At 44.2% G+C, this 18,871-nt stretch overlaps 1 protein-coding gene across 2 annotated transcripts in view; it reads right to left on the reverse strand.

Annotated features, from left to right (window-relative positions):
• DNAH10 (dynein axonemal heavy chain 10) overlaps window positions 1–18,871 on the reverse strand; it is a 130,412-nt gene that overhangs the window by 61,536 nt on the left and 50,005 nt on the right. For both annotated transcript variants that reach the window (XM_035097917.2, XM_060269865.1), the window contains 11 exons: window positions 18,404–18,526; window positions 18,015–18,248; window positions 16,281–16,504; window positions 14,788–15,057; window positions 14,389–14,572; window positions 13,199–13,333; window positions 9,224–9,376; window positions 8,729–8,917; window positions 6,898–7,044; window positions 1,082–1,273; window positions 583–701 (listed from right to left, as the gene is read on the reverse strand). In XM_035097917.2, the coding sequence (XP_034953808.1) occupies window positions 583–701; window positions 1,082–1,273; window positions 6,898–7,044; window positions 8,729–8,917; window positions 9,224–9,376; window positions 13,199–13,333; window positions 14,389–14,572; window positions 14,788–15,057; window positions 16,281–16,504; window positions 18,015–18,248; window positions 18,404–18,526 (1,970 nt within the window). The remainder of the gene's footprint in view (window positions 1–582; window positions 702–1,081; window positions 1,274–6,897; window positions 7,045–8,728; window positions 8,918–9,223; window positions 9,377–13,198; window positions 13,334–14,388; window positions 14,573–14,787; window positions 15,058–16,280; window positions 16,505–18,014; window positions 18,249–18,403; window positions 18,527–18,871) is intronic.

The following is an 18,871-nucleotide window of genomic DNA, read 5'->3' on the forward strand; positions in this document are numbered from 1 at the left end:
GCGGTGGCCATTTTGGAACTGGGCAGAGCAGCATCAAAAGTCACTTCTGAGCATGCTCCGCCCAGTTCCAAAATGGCGGCAGTGCTACTTCCTGTCCGATCCCTTATTTTTGAGGCAGGAACTTGGCAGATATGGCTCTGCTGAATCAGATCAAAGTAAATCAAAGCTTGATCCTGCTTTCCACAGTAGCTACCAGATGACTCTGGAAAGCTCAGAAGCAGAACTTAAATGAAGTAACCCTCCTCACTGTTTTCCCTCAGCAACTGACACAATTGGTCAGTTCACGGAAGCCACATCTATTGCTCAATGGGGTTGCCAATTGCGTCGCTAGACAGCGCCACAACATCATCCAAGTGACCTCAGCAAGTATTTCAATTTCAAATATTTTGATTATTTCTACTTTCTACTTATTTTTATTTTAATTACTTGATTTAGGGAGGGGAAGCTGCCCTTCTGCCCCCCCCCGGCTACGCCCATGAAAGTGGAGGAAGTGGGGAAGTGTATTCTCATCCTCTTGCTCTTTTGAAGGAATAGCAACAAGTCTTACCAAATTATCTACCTGTATTCATGATCTGTACTTACTTTGTCTGAGCCTGGCACAAGGTATTGATAACCACAGACTTGCCGCCTCCTGTTGGCCCAACCACCATTGTAGTATGACGAGTCAACATAGTTTCATACATTTGGACAACTTTATCCACCTGATGAAAAACCATTAAAAGGCCTCATAGAGTATACATCAGCTAAACTCACTATTAGCCTTTTTTTCTAATAGTATAAATCAACCAAATTCCATTTTAGGGGTATTTAAGTCCAAAGATATAACCCAAATACCCCAAGTTGAAAGTAAAATAAAGAAAAGAAAAATCCCAAATCATCATAATCTGAACAGATGAAGGGAAGAAGTTTCTTCCACCACCTAATAGGATTATAATTGCTACCTATGGACTGGATGGAAGACCTTACTGCAGCAGAGCCAGGCTTTAAGTATGCCATTTTATACAGCCAGCCCCCCCCCCCCCAAAAAAACGTGGCCTGACATTTATGATACTTTCCATTTTTCTGAGTTTATTTTTCATACCTGAATTGGCAGGACAACGTAGCCTCCTTCAGCCAACACTTGCTCAACAGCATCATTAAAATTAGGGTAGCGTACTCGAGGGCAATCAAGTCCAGGAAAGAGGTCAGAGATGAGGCCAAGAAAAAGAGGAACATCTTCAAAAACAAATTTTGGGAGATTCATGTCTCGCAGAGCTCTCATCAGGACCACATCCTAGGGTTGATGGTTGTTGTAAAAAACAGTTAACATGTTTAGTGAACAAAATAGGTTTTATTGAGTACCCCCACTCCCAATTTAGTAGCCCCCTCAAATAGCTGCTGCCTTTCACCATATAACAGTTAAAGGTTTGAGGTTGAAACAAGATAGAAGTACTTTTTTGGAGGTACAGGGGGCGGGTGGATATGGGGGGCTCCCTGGTCCTGAATGGGGTAACTGTGCCCCTGAAGGACCAGGTGAGCAGCCTGGGAAACATTTTGAACTCACAGCTATCCATGGAGACACAGGTCAATTCTGGATCCAGGGCAGCTGTCTACCTGCTTCATCTGGTATGCAGGCTGAGAACCTACCTGCCCGCAGACTGTCTCGCCAGAGTGGTGCATGCTCTAGTTATCTCCCGCTTGGACTACTGCAATGTGCTCTACATGGGGCTACCTTTGAAGGTTGCCTGAGCTATATACATGGGAGGTGTGTTTCTCTCTCTGAAACATGGAGTACACTGAGTATTTGCTTTTTTTCATGTTTGATGTTGTTAAATCAAATAAGGAGGGATTAAGGCAGGCGTCGGCAACGTTTTCCGGCCGTGGGTTCATTCCCCACGGCCGTGGGCTCATGCATCAGACATGTGCAGAAGCGCTTTCTGGCGCCCGCACTGCCCATGTCCAAAATGTCCGGAGCGCCATAAATTGCTTCTGCACGTCTGGAAGCCCAAAATCGCATCTGGACATGCTCAGAAGCGATTTCCAGAGCAGCGCTGTCCATGCCCAAAATGTCCGCAGCGCCAGAAATCGCTTCTGCGGCTGCGCAGACGCGATTTCTGGCGCCGCTCGGCGAATTATCGTGCCGCGCCGCATCGCACAGCCGGCTCGGTTCACGGGCAGTCCGTGGGCTGGATAAATTGCCTCCGTGGGCCACATCCGGCCCATGGGCGATGTTGCCGACCTATGGATTAAGGTTTTATGGTCATATTTGCAGGGGTTGGACAAGATGACACTTGAGGGTCCCTTCCAACTCTACAATTCTATGGTTCTATGATATAGCTGCTAGAGGGCCGTGAAAATTTGTGTCCTGGACTTTTTAGACTCATCTACCTATGTCTTATTAAACATCTTTATCAATGACTTGGATGATGGGCATCCTGAGCAAGTTTGCAGATGACACCAAACTGGGAGGGGTGGCTAATACCCCAGAGGACAGGATCACACTTCAAAATGACCTTAACAGATTAGACAACTGGGCCAAAGCAAACAAGATGAATTTTAACAGGGAGAAATGTAAAGTACTACACTTGGGCAAAAAAATAATAATGAAAGGGACAAATACAGGATGGGTGACACCTGGCTTGAGAGCAGTACATGTGAAAAGGATCTAGGAGTCTTGGTAGGCCACAAACTTGACATAAGTCAACAGTGTGATGCAGCAGCTAAAAAAGTCAATGCAATTATGGGCTGCATCAATAGGAGTATAGCATCTAGATGGGAAGGGAAGTAATAGTACCACTGTATTCCGCTCTGGTCCAGAGGAGGGCAACCAAAATGGTCAAAGGCCTGGAAACAATGCCTTATGAGGAACTGCTTAGGGAGCTGGGTATGTTTAGTCTGGAGAAGAGAAGGTTATGGAGAAGCGGACACGGAGCAATGGATTCAAGCTACAAGAAAGAAGATTCCACCTAAACATTAGGAAGAACTTCCTGACAGTAAGAGCTGCCCAGGACTCTCTCCTGCTGTGAGTGCCCACAGGCCCTGTCCCTGCCTCTCTCCACCTGGTTTAGGGCGGGGCCTGGAGGGCCTCATAAGGACTGCTGCCGCTGCTCTGCTCTGCTGTTGGTGCTGCCCAGGACTCTTCCTGCTGTGAGTGCCCACAGGCCCTGTCCCTGCCTCTCTCCACCTGGTTTAGGGCCTCATAAGGACTGCTGCCGCTGTTTTTATTTTCTCTGGGGTGGTAGGTGGGAGGGATTTTTAGTTGGGTGTGGGAATCTGTTAAATTTTAGTGTATTTGTAATTTTTATTGTTTTTGGTTTTATGGTTTTATTGTGTTTTTTGTGTTTTTCTTATGTTCCGTTCTTTGCTGTTTTTTACAGAGGTTTTATTTTGTTTTTAAGGGGAGGGGTCAGGGCTGCCCGGGAGGGGGTCCCAGCAAGCAAAATGGCTGGGGCAGATTCCACAGGGGGGGTGCACTGGGACAACCGATCTCAGTGGTCACAGGTAGGAGGAGGAGTTACGCTAAGACCAGACCAGGTCATTACCGAGGAGGCAGACTTAGTCGTTGTCTGAGGACTATCCCTGCCTCCGGGTCTGGTCCTGACCGGACGGATATTGGAATCAGCAAGGGATACCCACATGACCTGAAGGTGCTGCTGTGCAATGCCAGGTCGATGATGAATAAGACCACTGCCATTCACGACCTGATTGTGGATGGAGGATTTGACCTGGCATGTGTGACAGAGACCTGGTTGGATGAAGCCGATGGGCCTGTTCTTGGTGCTGCTTGCCCACCAGGTTTCTCTTATGCACAGCAACCCAGGCCATCTGGGCGGGGAGGGGGGGTTGCAGTGATTTTTAGGAAGTCATTAGTTTGCACCAGGCGTCCTATTGGTAAGACTGAGTTTTCTGAGTGCATGTTCTGGAAGTTGGGCAATAGGGGCAGTACAGGATTCCTTTTGGTGTACCGACCTCCCCGCTGCACCAAGGATTCCCTGCCCGAGCTGCTTCAGGTCGTGTCGGATGTGCTCCTGGAGACACCTAGCTTGGTTGTCTTAGGGGATTTTAACATCCATGCCGACACGACCGTACAAGGAGCCGCTCGGGACTTCGTGGAAAGCATGGCCACCATGGGGCTGTCCCTGAATAAGTCTGGCCCAACTCATAGCCGCGGACATGGCTTGGACTTGGTGTTCACCTCTATGGATGTTGGTGATCTGACATTAAGTAAAAGCGAAACAAAAGAAGTGCCATGGTCAGATCACTTTCTGGTGCAACTGGACTTCTCCGCAACCCTTCCCCTCTGCAGGGAGGTGGGACAGATTCGGATGGTCCGCCCCCGCTACTTAATGGATCCAATTGGCTTCCAGAGAGTGGTAGGGGATGTTTTATCCCATGTCGATGGCCTTTCAGCTGATTCCCTGGTGGCCCGCTGGAATGCAGAGTTAACCAGCGCTATTGACTGTCTGGCTCCGAAGCGCCCTCTCAGATTGCATGGAGCCCGGACAGCCCCGTGGTTTTACCCGGCGCTGAGGGCGATGAAACAGTCGTTGAGACGGCTAGAGCGCCGGTGGCGGAAAACTCATTTTGAATCAGACCGGACACGGGCTAGAGCTCAACTTCGAGCCTACCAAGTGGCAATGGCGACGGCGAAGAGGACCTTCTTCACCGTCTCCATCGCATCTGCAGAAAACAGCAGCAGGAGATTCTTCCAGGTGGTTCGCAATTTAGCGGAACCACCTGCTCCATCCGGGCCCAGTACGGGCCACAGGATCTCCTGCAATGATTTTGCAAAGTTTTTTGCAGATAAAGTCGCTCAGATTCGGGAAGAGGTAGACTCCACCGTGGGAGCAGGGCCAGAGCGGGGGAGTGCTAGAGTCCTGTCTAGTCAAGTTTTGTGGGATCAATTTCAATCTGTTACCTCCGAGGATGTGGACAGGCTGCGTGGACGAGTGAAACCAACCACCTGTCTCCTTGATCCTTGCCCATCCTGGCTTATAAAAGCTAGCCAGGAAGGGCTGGGCAATGTGCTTCGCGGGTTGGTAAATGCTTCTCTCCATGAGGGAGCCTTCCCAGACCCGCTGAAAGAGGCGGTTATTAAACCGCTTCTTAAAAAACCATCTTTAGATCCGGCCAATATGGCCAACTATCGCCCAGTCTCAAATCTTCCATTCTTGGGCAAGGTGATTGAGCGAGTGGTTGCTGAACAACTCCAGGCACGCCTGGAAGAAGCGGACCATTTGGATCCCTTCCAGTCAGGATTCAGGCCTCATCATGGGACTGAAACTGCCTTGGTCGCACTGGTCGATGATCTCCGGCGGGCTAGGGACAAAGGTAAGAGCTGTTTCCTTGTTCTGCTGGATCTCTCAGCGGCTTTTGACACCATCAACCATAACATCCTTCTGGACCGTCTAGAGGGGTTGGGAGCTGGGGCCACTGTCATACAGTGGTTCCGCTCCTTCATCCTGGGTCCTGGGCCGTGTTCAGAAAGTGGTGGTGGGGGGTGAGTGTTCAGACCCCTGGGCTCTCACTTGTGGGGTGCCTCAGGGTTCTGTCCTCTCCCCCATGCTTTTTAACATCTATATGCAGCCGCTGGGAGAGATCATCAGGGGGTTTGGGCTGGGTGTCCATCAGTATGCTGATGATACCCAGCTCTACCTCTCTTTTAAATCAGAACCAGTGAAGGCGGTGAAGGTCCTGTGTGAGTGCTTGGAGGCGGTTGGAGGATGGATGGCGGCTAACAGATTGAGATTGAATCCTGACAAGACAGAAGTACTGTTTGTGGGGGACAGGAGGCGGGCGGGTGTGGGGGACTCCCTGGTCCTGAATGGGGTAACTGTGAGTCATTTTAGACTCACAGCTGTCCATGGAGGCACAGGTCAACTCTGTGTCCAAGGCAGCTGTTTATCAGCTCCATCTGGTACGCAGGCTGAGTCCCTACCTGCCCACTGACTGTCTCTCCAGAGTGGTGCATGCTCTAGTTATCTCTCGCTTGGACTACTGCAATGCGCTCTATGTGGGGCTACCTTTGAAGGTGACCTGGAAACTACAACTAATCCAGAATGCGGCAGCTAGACTGGTGACTGGGAGCGGCCGCCGAGACCACATAGCACCGGTCCTGAAAGACCTACATTGGCTCCCAGTACGTTTCCGAGCACAATTCAAAGTGTTGGTGTTGACCTTTAAAGCCCTAAACGGCCTCGGTCCGGTATACCTGAAGGAGCGTCTCCACCCCCATCGTTCTGCCCGGACACTGAGGTCCAGCTCCGAGGGCCTTCTGGCGGTTCCCTCACTACGAGAAGCCAAGTTACAGGGAACCAGGCAGAGGGCCTTCTCGGTAGTGGCACCCACCCTGTGAAATGCCCTCCCACTAGAGGTAAAAGAGAACAACAATTACCAGACCTTTAGAAGGCATCTCAAGGCAGCCCTGTTTAGGGAAGCTTTTAATGTGTGAAGGATTTCTGTATTTTAATGTTTGATGGATTTCTGTATTTTAGAATTTCTGTTTTGTTGGAAGCCGCCCAGAGTGGCTGGGGGAACCCGGCCAGATGGGCGGGGTATAAATAATAAATTATTATTATTATTATTATTCAACAGTGGAATTTGCTACCAAGCAGTGTGGTGGAGTCTCCTTCTTTGGAGGTCTTTAAGCGGAGGCTTGACAGTCATCTGTCAGGAAAGTTTTGATGGTGTTTCCTGCTTGGCAGGGGGTTGGACTGGATGGCCCTTGTGGTCTCTTCCAACTCTATGATTCTATGTACTACCGGGAACCAAAATGGCATATTGGTTGCCAGATGTGAATTTTTTTCAGCTTTCCCACCCCACTAATAGGGACTAGCCCACAATCATGGGGTCATGTGAATGAGCCCCCAGGTTCTCTATTTTCCAGGAAGCCAGGATAATGGATTAGGATATGCTTACCTCATTTAGATCCGGTGAGCCTCTCTTCAATTCCCCTGCCATCACCAGTACTGACTTAAGAGCCCGAAGCCCAAAATCATAGTGATGCTGTTTAGAAAGTTGTTCCCTTGCTAGTTTGTAGAGCACTGTCATCTTCTTGGCCAGGGGCTTGCAGACAAAACACACCATGAACACATATAAATGTGTGGGTTTTTTAAATAAAAAAGCCCTGAAGCTGCCCATGTGCACTTTATTCATACATGTACACATGAGTCACATGTGTGAATGAACCACTATAGGTTCAATACCTTAAGTGAAACTATATATATATATATATATATATATATATATATATATATATATATACACACACACACACACACATACTGCTTAACCGTAATGTAACAAATTTGGCCACATCAGGAAGGGATCTGGCGTAAAAATTATTTCAAAAAACCATACCTTTCACACATAAAATAATGATTAAACACAAAAAAGTGGCGCCCAAATTATAAATCACCAGCAGAAGGTCTGAAAACTCCAGCAGCATCCAATAGAAAGGCAGATTACGTGCTGTCACCAGCAGAATCTTTGAAGGGCTGCGCCAAATAATGACATCATCAACCAAGCAACTGAAACCACCAAGGCAGCCATTACCACACAACCCACAGAGTCAGGCCGGGGCCAAGGAATGGAGATACAGGGCGGAGGCCTCAGCTCACATTTAAATACACCAAGGCAGCCTTTACCAGACAACCCCAGTTTAAGTCCTCGGATATTTGCAGTGGCCAACCCCCCCCCCCCCCATTTAAAATCCCCTACCTTCCCTTTGCCACTTCCAAAGTTTTTTATGGAACCGAACAGCTCGGGTGCTACGGGGCTGTGGGGCTTCGCTATTTGATCCCCCCCCCCAATCAGGATTTTAAAAGTAGTTCTCTGGGGCCCAGGGCGCAACATCACCCCCGATCCTTTTCTTTGCCCAAATGGACCTCTCTCCACCTTCCTCAACACCAAATACTCCTCAATTATACCCACAATAAAAACCATAAAAATAAAAAAGTTACAAACAACACATTAAAAAACAAAATACATCCCATCCTACATTCCAAAAAATTACACCAAAAATAAAAAAACAAAAAGCAACCACCCACACCAAAATAAATGACAACCCCAACTAGAGAAATAAAACATCGCAAACAGCACACACATACAAAACCCAACTCCAAAATTAGAAAATCCAAATAACAAAAAAACCCACAAAACACACAACGCCCAAATCATACAATACCCACCAAAATAAATGACAACCCCAAAAATAAAATTAAACAATAATAACTTCTGCTTCTCATGTTCTTATTTCAAAAAAAAATTAATCTAAATATTTAAAAATGTTCACGATGCGTGCACAGGGGCCAATGTATAGAGATACGGGGGGGGAGGGGACAACACGCCGCAAGGACAACAGAGGGCTCAGACAAAAGTGCATGCTGGGAAATAGAACCCAGAACCTAACAGTTCCTTCTCCAAGGGTGGGAGCCAAGGTATGGAGAAACAGGGGGGAGGAGCCAACACTCCCTGGGGACAACAGAGGGAAGGGTATCCTACCAAAACACAGGGATGAGCCGAAGGGGTGGAGGGAGGAGGGGCAGGATACGTCATGGATCGTGACAGGGTGGGGGGGACCACAGGAAAGAACCACAGCAACGTGTGTACGTGTGTGTGTGTGTGTGTGTGTGTGTGTGTGATATTCTCAGTTTTGACTAGCCCTCAAAGTGGCTAACAACATTCACAAAACACTACAGATATGTAATAAATATGAATGTACCAGCTCTTTGTGAAGGCACTGACCTACCTTTGCCAAAAGAAAACCTTCAGAAAACAGCATGATTTCACAGATTTGTTGGAGATCTGGCACAATTACTACTACAGGTCTGAAAAGAGCCTTAACGGATTCAGGGAGCTCAGTACGGCCCGCATAGCCAGGATTCATGGTGATGAAAATGCCCATTCGCGGATCCAGAGAAATTTCTTGCCCTTCAAACTGAAACATAAGCCTAAGTGAAGTTCAGACAGATACGTAAGAGAACGAAATGGACCCACTAAAGCAGGCATCCCCAAACTGTGGCCCTCCAGATGTTTTGGCCTACAACTCCCATGATCCCTAGCTGAGGACCAGTGCTCAGGGATGATGGGAATTGTAGTCCAAAACATCTGGAGGGCCGAAGTTTGGGGGTGCCTGCACTAAAGGATCGTCATTTCCCAAACTTACATGCGTGTACATATTGGTGCACCTGAAACCTAATCCAACCCTTTATGCACAAAATCATCTTCCCTGCCTCCTCTTTACCTGAAATGTTTTCAGTTGGTTCATCAGAGCATTTCTGATGGTTTGAATCTGTGAAGAGATGACTGAAAGCACGGAGGCATCAATCCGATTAAATTCATCGAAGCAACCCCACGCGCCACATTGGGCAAGACCGGAGAAAATCTTACCCACTGCCTAGAATGCAAAAGATGAAGAAGTATTGAAACTGAATGGCAGCCATTGGTCATGAAAGTCCCTTCTGGTTCAGAGTGAAGAAGGCATCCAGACTTAAGATTTCTCTTACTGCTACCCAGGAGAGCCACAGTCACATGACAGAGATTTGAGGTGTTAGGCACCCTGAGGAAGTTCACCCCAGTTCCATCTCATGGCTGAGGCGTCACCTCCAGGCTTCCTTCAGTGCTACCTGCAAACATGTGTACATTCCTCCAGCCCCAGGTGGGGAAGTTGCAAGAGGGCAGTGGCACAAGCAGCTAATTTTTTTAAAAAAGACTTTACTGATTACTTTCCAAACAGAAATATAAACAAACATAACATAAATATACACAAAAATCAAATGCAAATCATATATACACTGAAATCAAATCAAAAAACATATACAGACAATTTGAAGCAGAGAGAGAGGGGGGGAAAAGAAAAAAAGATTTTAAAATATAAGATAATCTCATTTGCAATACAGACATGAGAGATATAGCGATGAAAAGACGAAAACTAACTGTATACAACAAATAAAAAATTTGAACCATCCACCACTTGTGACTTCCAGCCTTGCCTATGTTCTGGTTTTAATGTCCTTGACAGACTGTATACTTTTTACTATATTTCTTTTCCTTTATGCATTTTGGGCCCTTCATACCTCTGCTATGAGGTTGGCTTTTTCTATCTGCTTCATTAAATATTGCTTTAAATTTTTCCAATCACTTCCTGCTTTCTCTTCGCTTAGCCCTTTCATTACCCCAACTTTTATTGATAGATTTTGATATATTGTCAATTTGGTTAGCCAATCCTCCTTGCTCAGTATTTTATTGCTTTTCCAGTTCCTCGCGATAAGGATTCTACCGGCTGTTGTTGCATGCTGTCTCTTGCCTTTATTTCTTCATTTAACATTCATAATAAGAATATTTCTGGATCTTTTCTGAAAGAGTATTTGACTATTGTTTTTCAACTCTTTATAGATTTCTTCCCAGAATTTTTTGATTTTTTTACACTGCCACCATATATGCAGATATGTTCCGACCTCTTCCTTACACCTCCCACAGATGTTACTGTTTCCTTTAAACATTTTGGCCAATCTTGCCGGTGTTAGGTACCACCTATATTGCATCTTAAATACATTTTATTTCAGATCATAATTTGAGATATACTTTAGGTCCCGATTCCATAATTTTCCCATTTTTCATACATGATTACCTTCCCCAAATCTTGAGCCCACCTAATGATGATTTCCTTTGTTTGTTCATCTTTTGTTTCCCACTCTAATAACAATTAATATAATTATTTTATATATTTATCTTTCCCCTCCAATAATATTTTATCAAATTTGGAAATTTCTTTTTCGAAACCAATTGTTTTTATCTTTTTTAAATATTTGGTTGATTTGAAAATATTGTAGCTAAACATTACAATATACTTTAATTTCATTATATTCTTTTACTTTCAAATTTCCATCTATCTCTTCTAATAATTCTTTATATGTTGGCCAATTTTTTCCATATTTACTCTCTTTACAGCTACCACTTCCTTAGGTGATATCCACCACGGCACTTTTGGCTCTAATACACCTTGATATTTTTTCCATGTTTTATATAACAACTTTCTTAGAATGTTGTTCCAGAAATTATTGTGTATCTCCATTTTTTCTTTTAACAGGTATAGGTGCCAACCAAAACCCAATCCTACACCCTCTAGATCTAACACGTCAGTATTTGTTAATTCTATCCAATCTTTTATCCATGACAAGGCAGCCACGTCGTGATACAATTCTAGGTCTGGTAGGCTAAAACCTCCTCTTTCCTTTCGGCCAATCAGTAATTTATACTTTACTCTTGGCTTTTTGCCATCCCAGATAAATTTGGAAATATCCTTTTCCCAATTTTTGAAACATTTTGATCCTCCTAAAATTGGTAAGTTTTGAAAGAGGTACATCATTTTTGGTAAGACACTCATTTTTATTACCGAAAATCTGCCTAATAAAGAAAATTTTAATTTAGACCAGATTTCCAATTTTTGTTTAATTTCTTTCCAATTTTTTTCATAATTTTCTTGATACAAATCAATGCTTTTGTTGTCATTTGTATTCCCAAATATTTCATTTTTTTCCTAATTTCAATGCCGTTAATTCCCTGTAATTTTTCTTTTTCCTTCCTTTTTCGATTTTTTGTTAATATACAGCTCTTTTTATAATTTATTTTGAAACCTGCCAGCTTTCCAAATTCGATTATTTTATCTAATGCCCTTGGGATACTTTTTAATGGGTTTTCAGTGGTAATGATTACATCATCCGTGAACGCTCTTATTTTGTACCTTTTAACTCCTACCTTTATCCCTTCGATCCCATCTTCTCTTATATTCTTCAACAGTACTTCCAATACTATTATAAAACAATAACGGCGACAGAGGGCACCTCTGCCTCGTACCTTTTGATATTTTTACCTCACCTGTAGTTATCCCATTTATGACTATTTTTGCTTTCCGGTTTTGATAAATTGACCCAATCGCCCTCCCAAGCCTTTCTCCTATATTTAATTCCTCTAAAGATTTTTCTAAGAACGCCCATGACACATTATCAAATGCTTTTTCAGCGTCGATTGACATAATTGCTGCTTGTTTCCACCTGTCGTTTTCTAAGCATTCGAAAATATTTATTAAATTCCTTATATTGTCTTTTGTCTGTCTCCCTTTAACAAATCCTGCTTGGTTCTCATGAAATATGTCTTTTAATATTAAATTTATTCTATTAGCCAATACGCCTGCATATATTTTATAATCGCAATTTAACAATGAGATGGGTCTGTAATTTGCTGGTGATTCTAGGTCTGTATTTTGTTTGGGCAATAATGTTACCGTGGCTTCTCTCCAAGAATCCGGCATTATACCCTTTATTAAGATCTCATTCATTACATTCTTCAGTGGGGTTATTAATATTTCCTCTAAATTTTTATAATATTCCATTGGGATCCCATCAGGGCCTGGCGATTTCCCAATTTTCATCTTCTGGATTACTTCTTTTATTTCTTTCTCTGTAATAATTTCATTCAATAATTTAATCTTTTCCGGCAGCTAATTTAAACTGAATCGCCAATTAAGTGCAAGTTTAATCAATAAAGGGACAAAGAACAGGTTGTCCTGGAGCCTGAGGGATGTGGATCCGCTATGTGGAAGCTGAAGACTGGGTTTGTGCTGCTAGGAAGGAGTTTGTTTATAAGAGCCCCGCACATGGTAAACGGAAGAAGTGGGGAAACTTCTCTCAACTCTTTCAAGCCACCAACGAACCCTGTCCCAAAGCAACTGCCACCGCCATGATGGTTTTTGGAGAGGGACTCATCCAGACAAGCAAGGACACAGAGCACACTTTGCCCTTGAGTGGCTGGAGGTGGAAGATGGTTGCTTTGCAGCCGCTAGGCTCAAAGCACAGGTAGCCTAAGCTGGGGAGGACTCTCTTCTCCCTGTGGGCGCTTGGGAGATGCAATGGGGGGGGGACTTCCCTCTCCCACCCCAGGATGTTGCCGGTTTTATTTTTCTCTGTGGACTCTGTAGACTCTTTTAGTTCATAGAAATAGAAAAGTGACGCTAGAGATATAAAAGGGTAGTCAAGTGATCCTAGAGATAGAAAAGTGTAGAGTCAAAATGAATCCAGGACATCCAGGGTGAAGTTATAAATCCGTGATTGCTCACGTTTCCTTGATTGTCCCAGCCAAATCATGGCATTTAGAGGGCATGGAAGTGGTTTTCTGTCATTAAAAAGAGAGCAGTAGAGGAATGCAGAGGCGATATTCCTACCTTGAAATCCATGCCTTCTCCACAATTAGTTACTACACAAAGCAAGCCCAATGCTTTGGCAAGATCTTTAGTTGTTTCAGTCTTCCCAGTTCCTGCTGGACCTGCAGGTGCTCCACCCAAATACATGGACAAAGCCTTTGGAGGAAAAGTCACAGAAAAGTGAGGCACAGAAGGAGAAAATATACTTTGCCATTGCAATGAGTGCTAGATTCTCCAGTCTCTAGTAATGAATGACTGGAGAAAGACAATAGTCTTTAAGAGAACTGAAAATGAGTTAACAGATTTGCACCCGTTGTGGTGTGCATAGTTATTTTCCCCTGCAGTACCTCAATCAAACAGGTTTGGAAGATTTTGAAAATAATACAAAAAACTGCAGAAACAGTTTATCAGAAGTGAAAGTGAGATGAGTGTACACACCATGAGCAACCAATTCCAGTTTCAAATTACTTTCCTGTTGGCCAACATCAACAGGGTCCTTGGGCCAGTCCCCGCACCGCCAATGTGGCCACCACCGCTGCAAGCAGGAGTGGGGGGAGCCAGCAGCACCCAAGGTGAAAGTCACACGGGCTGTACAGAGCCCCCAACCCCCTTCCTTGACAATCTCAGCCTCACCAGGACTGGGATCACCTGGCAGCAATTCAGCAGAGCTCAGAGGTCTGGAGGCCTCCGCAGCTGAGCAGACAGAACAGCAGAGCTGCTCCGCCGCCCCAGCCACCCCCGGTGCAGCCAGAGAGAGGGGGGGTAGGAGGAGACCTGGAAAGCCAGGGGGGCCACATAGAAGCTCTGGGCTTGAATCATTAGCTAGGGGACCGGAATCCTGCATCAATGACACTTCCATCCATGCATGAATAGATCCTTTGTTCAAAGCCAAGACACTAACTGAAGGAAAGTTGTATATAGGCAGAATATTCTTATTCTTATTATATACTTATTTATACCCTGTCTTTTTCCCTAACAGGACTCAAGGTGGCTTACAGCTAAAATGAAGAACTGTTAAAAACATAGAATAAACAATAATTAAAAAACACTTAAACATTGATAGAATTAAAATCTCTCTCATCTATGAAAACCATACAAATAATTACAATAAAAACAGCATGGCTTTGAACATACATTCCAAACTTACCTTCCATTGTTTTCAACAGCACTTAAGAACCTAAGCTAAATGAAAAGCCCCTTTATTGGTTTACCTGTGTGAGTGTTAGATATATCCGGTCTGTGAGTGGTGTGATGACCAGTCTCCCATTTAAGCCCATATATTCATAGCCATAAGAAAAGGCACCAGTGCATTGGCGCACATTGAGTTCATCTGGTTCTCGGTCCCAATAAAAACGCAGCTGGCTTTCCCACTCAAATTCACGAGCTTCCATGATGCTAGAGAGAGGGAGAGAGAGAGAGGTGTTCCAGGCTTTAATGAAACATGCAACATCAAAAATCAAAAGAGGTCAGCAAATGGTATCAAGAGAAGTTAGAAAAGCAGACAGGATGGAGGAGGAAAAGGGGAAATTAAAGCACAGAAGGGACCTCAAGAATGGTTTCATTACTTTTATTAAACAGAGCAATCTTACTAATCTTGACCCTGCAATTACCTGTCTCTTACAAATATATCAACTATATCCCGTGCATGGACATCAATTATGAGAACGGTATTGTATTTTTTCCTGTCATTTCTGCTTAGTGGTTTGGTGATTCGGGTTACTAGTGAGTCAATTTGGAAGTGCATTTTCTTGGCATAGTTTTTCATTGCCTGTTTTTCTCCCTTCTTCACTTTTCGGAAGACGTCTTCTACTTCCCAGGTCCACCACACCTGATTGGCAGCCAGCACCATCATACCTTGGTACATCAGCATCCAGTCAACTCTAAGGGAAAAAGCAGAATCACTTTGCCAGGTGGCCAGCAGTAATCAGGTAAAACAAAGATAAAAAGTATATGTCTCAAAGAATCATTATAATATTGAAAAGAAAGATGACTGTACAACATTCTGGATGTAGCAGGAGAGCTGAGATGGCAAGGCACCATCCATTAGCCTGGCTAGGCTGCCTTCTAGCTCAGCTTCTCTCAGAAATGCCTCAAATAGTAAACATGGTGCCTGACTTAAGAACGTGGATAACACATCACATTGGATACAAAAACTGAATAATAGGGCTTCTGGATTGACCCAAGACATCCATGTTGAGGGTTGTGTTCTCTAATTTGACAAAGGTACATCACTTAATCTATATTGGCTATCCTCTCTCCAGTTGCCCTTTCAGTTTTCAGCTCAATTAGTAGGATAGCTAACCAAAAGAAATAAAACACTAAGAAGGCAGGGATACAAAGGGGAAGCATACCCAGCATGGAGATGTATAGCCAAGCCTGAAGCTGTATGTGTGGTGACAGCCCATTCCAAGATTAGGATATAATTGTTAATGCAAGGATTACACAGGCCCCGATCAGTCAGGCTATGGTGGTTACATCCCTAGGGATGTAGAATGCAATGGCACAAATGTTAGATCTGTGTGCAAAGCCAAACAGCCCTTATGGCAGATGTACAGGTTCCTGTTGATCAAAAGTGCATTGATCTGCATGATGCTGTGACAACCAGAACCAGAAGGCAGCAGTTCCCAGCCAAGAAGGACAAAGATTCTGGAATGTAAAAGCCTAGCATGTTGGTGCAAATGAGAGAACCATTTTATACCAGAATGTTATCTTCCATGGATAGAGAATCCCATGTTCATGACTGAGCAGTACAATACTAAATTAAATTGTAGGAATTACGTATACGATTTGACATTGTGCAGACTGAACAGCCCAACCCAACCTGACCCTTGAGGTTGCCACAACTTTCACTGCAGAAGGCATTGTCCAGACATTTTGGATTACAGCTCCCATCATCCATGATCCCTGGCTATGATGAGAATTACAACCCAAAAACATCTTGAGGGTGCCAGGTGGAGGAAGCCTGGCATAAAGAGTTGCCATGGAAATGCTATCTTATGCAACATTGTTGTTGTTAATTTATTTATACCCTGCCTTCTTCCCTGACAAGACTCATTCAACTCACCCTGCTGTCAACCAAATGTGTTGCATTAGATTACCTCACCTGCTTCTGTCCTCACAGTACCGAAAAATGGCTTCTTTAGTAAGAAGTCTGTTGGTCCTCCTCATTTCAACAAGTACAGCAGTCATCCAGTTCTCCACTCTACCTTCAGCTGGGATAGCCTTTCGAAAATCCATCACTTCACCTTCAGCAGAAATCATAGCAGTAGCTATCTTCATGCCACTGTCATCTTCATGAAACTTCAGGGCAGCTACATTGTCATACATCTGAAACATACCAGGAGGAGATAACACTGAAGCAATGACACTACTCACATAGGAGAATGGCATCACCAGTATGAAATTCAGGTATATTCTCCTGATTAAATATTTGCTTCAAATTCAAAAATGATTCAAGGCCTTCTACCTGGTTAGTAGATGCAAGTTTATGGCCCTAGAAATACCCATTAAGAAAGGATAAAAGTAAAGGGACTCCCTGACCATTAGGTCCAGTTGTGACCGACTCTCGGGTTATTGGCTGAGGAAGCCGGCATACAGCTTCCAGGTCATGTGGCTAGCATGACTAAACCGCTTCTGGCGAACCAGAGCAGCGCATGGAAACACTGTTTACCTTCCTGTTGTAGCGGTACCTATTTATCTACTTGTGCTTTCAAACTGCTAGGTTGGCAGGAGCTGGGACCGAGCAACAGGAGCTCACCCCGTCACGGGGATTCAAACCGCCAAACTTCTGATCGGCAAGCCCTAGGCTCTGTGGTTTAACCCACAGCGCCACCCACGTCCCTTAATAATGTATAGAACTCCCAAATTTACAGAAATACATAAGCAACACTTTAGTAAATAAACATTAGGAATTGGAAGTTTAATTTTCCATGAAGTTCCACTCTGATATTCAGGGCAGGAGGCCAGACAGGAAAAGGGTTGATCCATCCTCTGGTGGAAAACAAGAACAGCAAGTTTAATTCATTCTGAGGATGCCCTCGATGTGCCAGGAGTTTCTTTACTAGAACAAGAAGTTGGGTTGGCCTTTCCTGCCTGCTCCTTTGCCCTGTGACCAAGAATAATACTGATAGTTATTAAGTCATCAGATATCTAACCGTTTTGGAAATGTAAAATATACCTGTGATCTAGTTCTGTGTCTGGACAAAATATACAGTTAGTTAAAACTCTCTTAAATGAACTAAAGGAAAGCTGGCTCAAACCAAATTCCCATCTAGTTGTACATCCAGTTACCTACAGTGGCCAATCAACTGCTTTTGTATTTCTGCTTAAAAGCAAACACAGTATTTAAATTATTTTAATGGTCATAATTTTAATAATAATCAGAAGTCCACCAGCAGAACATAAAAGCAACAACCCTCTCCGCTGTTTGCTCCCTAGCAACTTGCACTGAATAGCAAATTGCCTCTGAACATGGTGGTTCTGTCAGCTGTTACAGCTAACAACAATTGATAGGTTTATCCTCCATATATTAGTCTAATCCCATTTTGAAGCAACCTAGCCAGTGGCCATCATTGCAACTTATGGCAAGGAACTCCATCGATTACAAACAATATATCATGTGAAAAAGCACTTTCTATAAACATCAGATTCTTTGCCAGAAGCAGGACAGGCCTGGAAATTCTGGATAATTTTCCTGCTCCCTTGGATACCAGTGTGAAGCACCCATATTGCTCCTGCCTTCTGCCTCATAATCCAACTATATACACCACTTTCTGCAACAGAAAGGGAGAATGTGAAAGGGCCCTTTAATTGTTTCTTGGATCAGCCCATTATCCACCTTGATCATGTGCTCCTGAACACACAGTGGGTCACTGCTGCCCAGAATGCTAAGTAGTTCGTCATCTGATATGAAGAAAAATCTGGGGAAAGCATTTCTCTTGGAATCCAAGTAATCATTCAAGCTCTTCTGACACTTCTCCAGGCCATCGCTTATATTTTGTAGGTCTGAAAGACGATTTGAAGCTTCACAACATCTCTTTATTATTGGGTCTTTGACCGTTTCTGACATTATCTGCAGGTAAGAATGAATAAAGAAGATGAGAAACTACTGATAGCTAACACCATGGATTACAGGTGTATTTGCGCATATAAGATGCATTCAAACCATGTATACAGTCAATATTCTGTACTTCAATGCTCCCATTAACACACAAGTCAGATACTTGCCCTTTTAAATATCCTGTCAATGTTGTCAAATTTTTTAGCTTCCTCTGGCAGTTGAGATCGTATATCTCCACCAATAAATATGCTCTCCAGATACATCCATTTTCGCTGAACTATCATCCAGACCTAGGGAAGTCAAATATTGTTTTTTTTTTAAAAAGGAAAAATATCTGATCACTTGCCTGTGAGTTGGACAGCAGTTGTGGCAGAGCAGGGCCCACCACCATCCTCCTCTTCCCTGTGCTGGGTCCCCATGGCTGTTGGGAGACACAGCTGCCTCTCCCATCAGCTGAGAGAATTTCTAATTTGCCTGCCAATCACAAGCAGGCCAGGGGGTGCTGCTTCGAGGGAGGGGGGTGCAGAGCTGACAGAGACTCAGACACAGTCTTCACCCAGATCCGTTCCCTGGGCATATAAACTGGCCAATTGCCTTGCCCGGCACTGCAGTCACCTTCCAGATGTCCCTTCCCC

This window comes from Zootoca vivipara, chromosome 17, assembly GCF_963506605.1.
Source record: "Zootoca vivipara chromosome 17, rZooViv1.1, whole genome shotgun sequence".
NCBI lineage: Eukaryota > Metazoa > Chordata > Lepidosauria > Squamata > Lacertidae > Zootoca > Zootoca vivipara.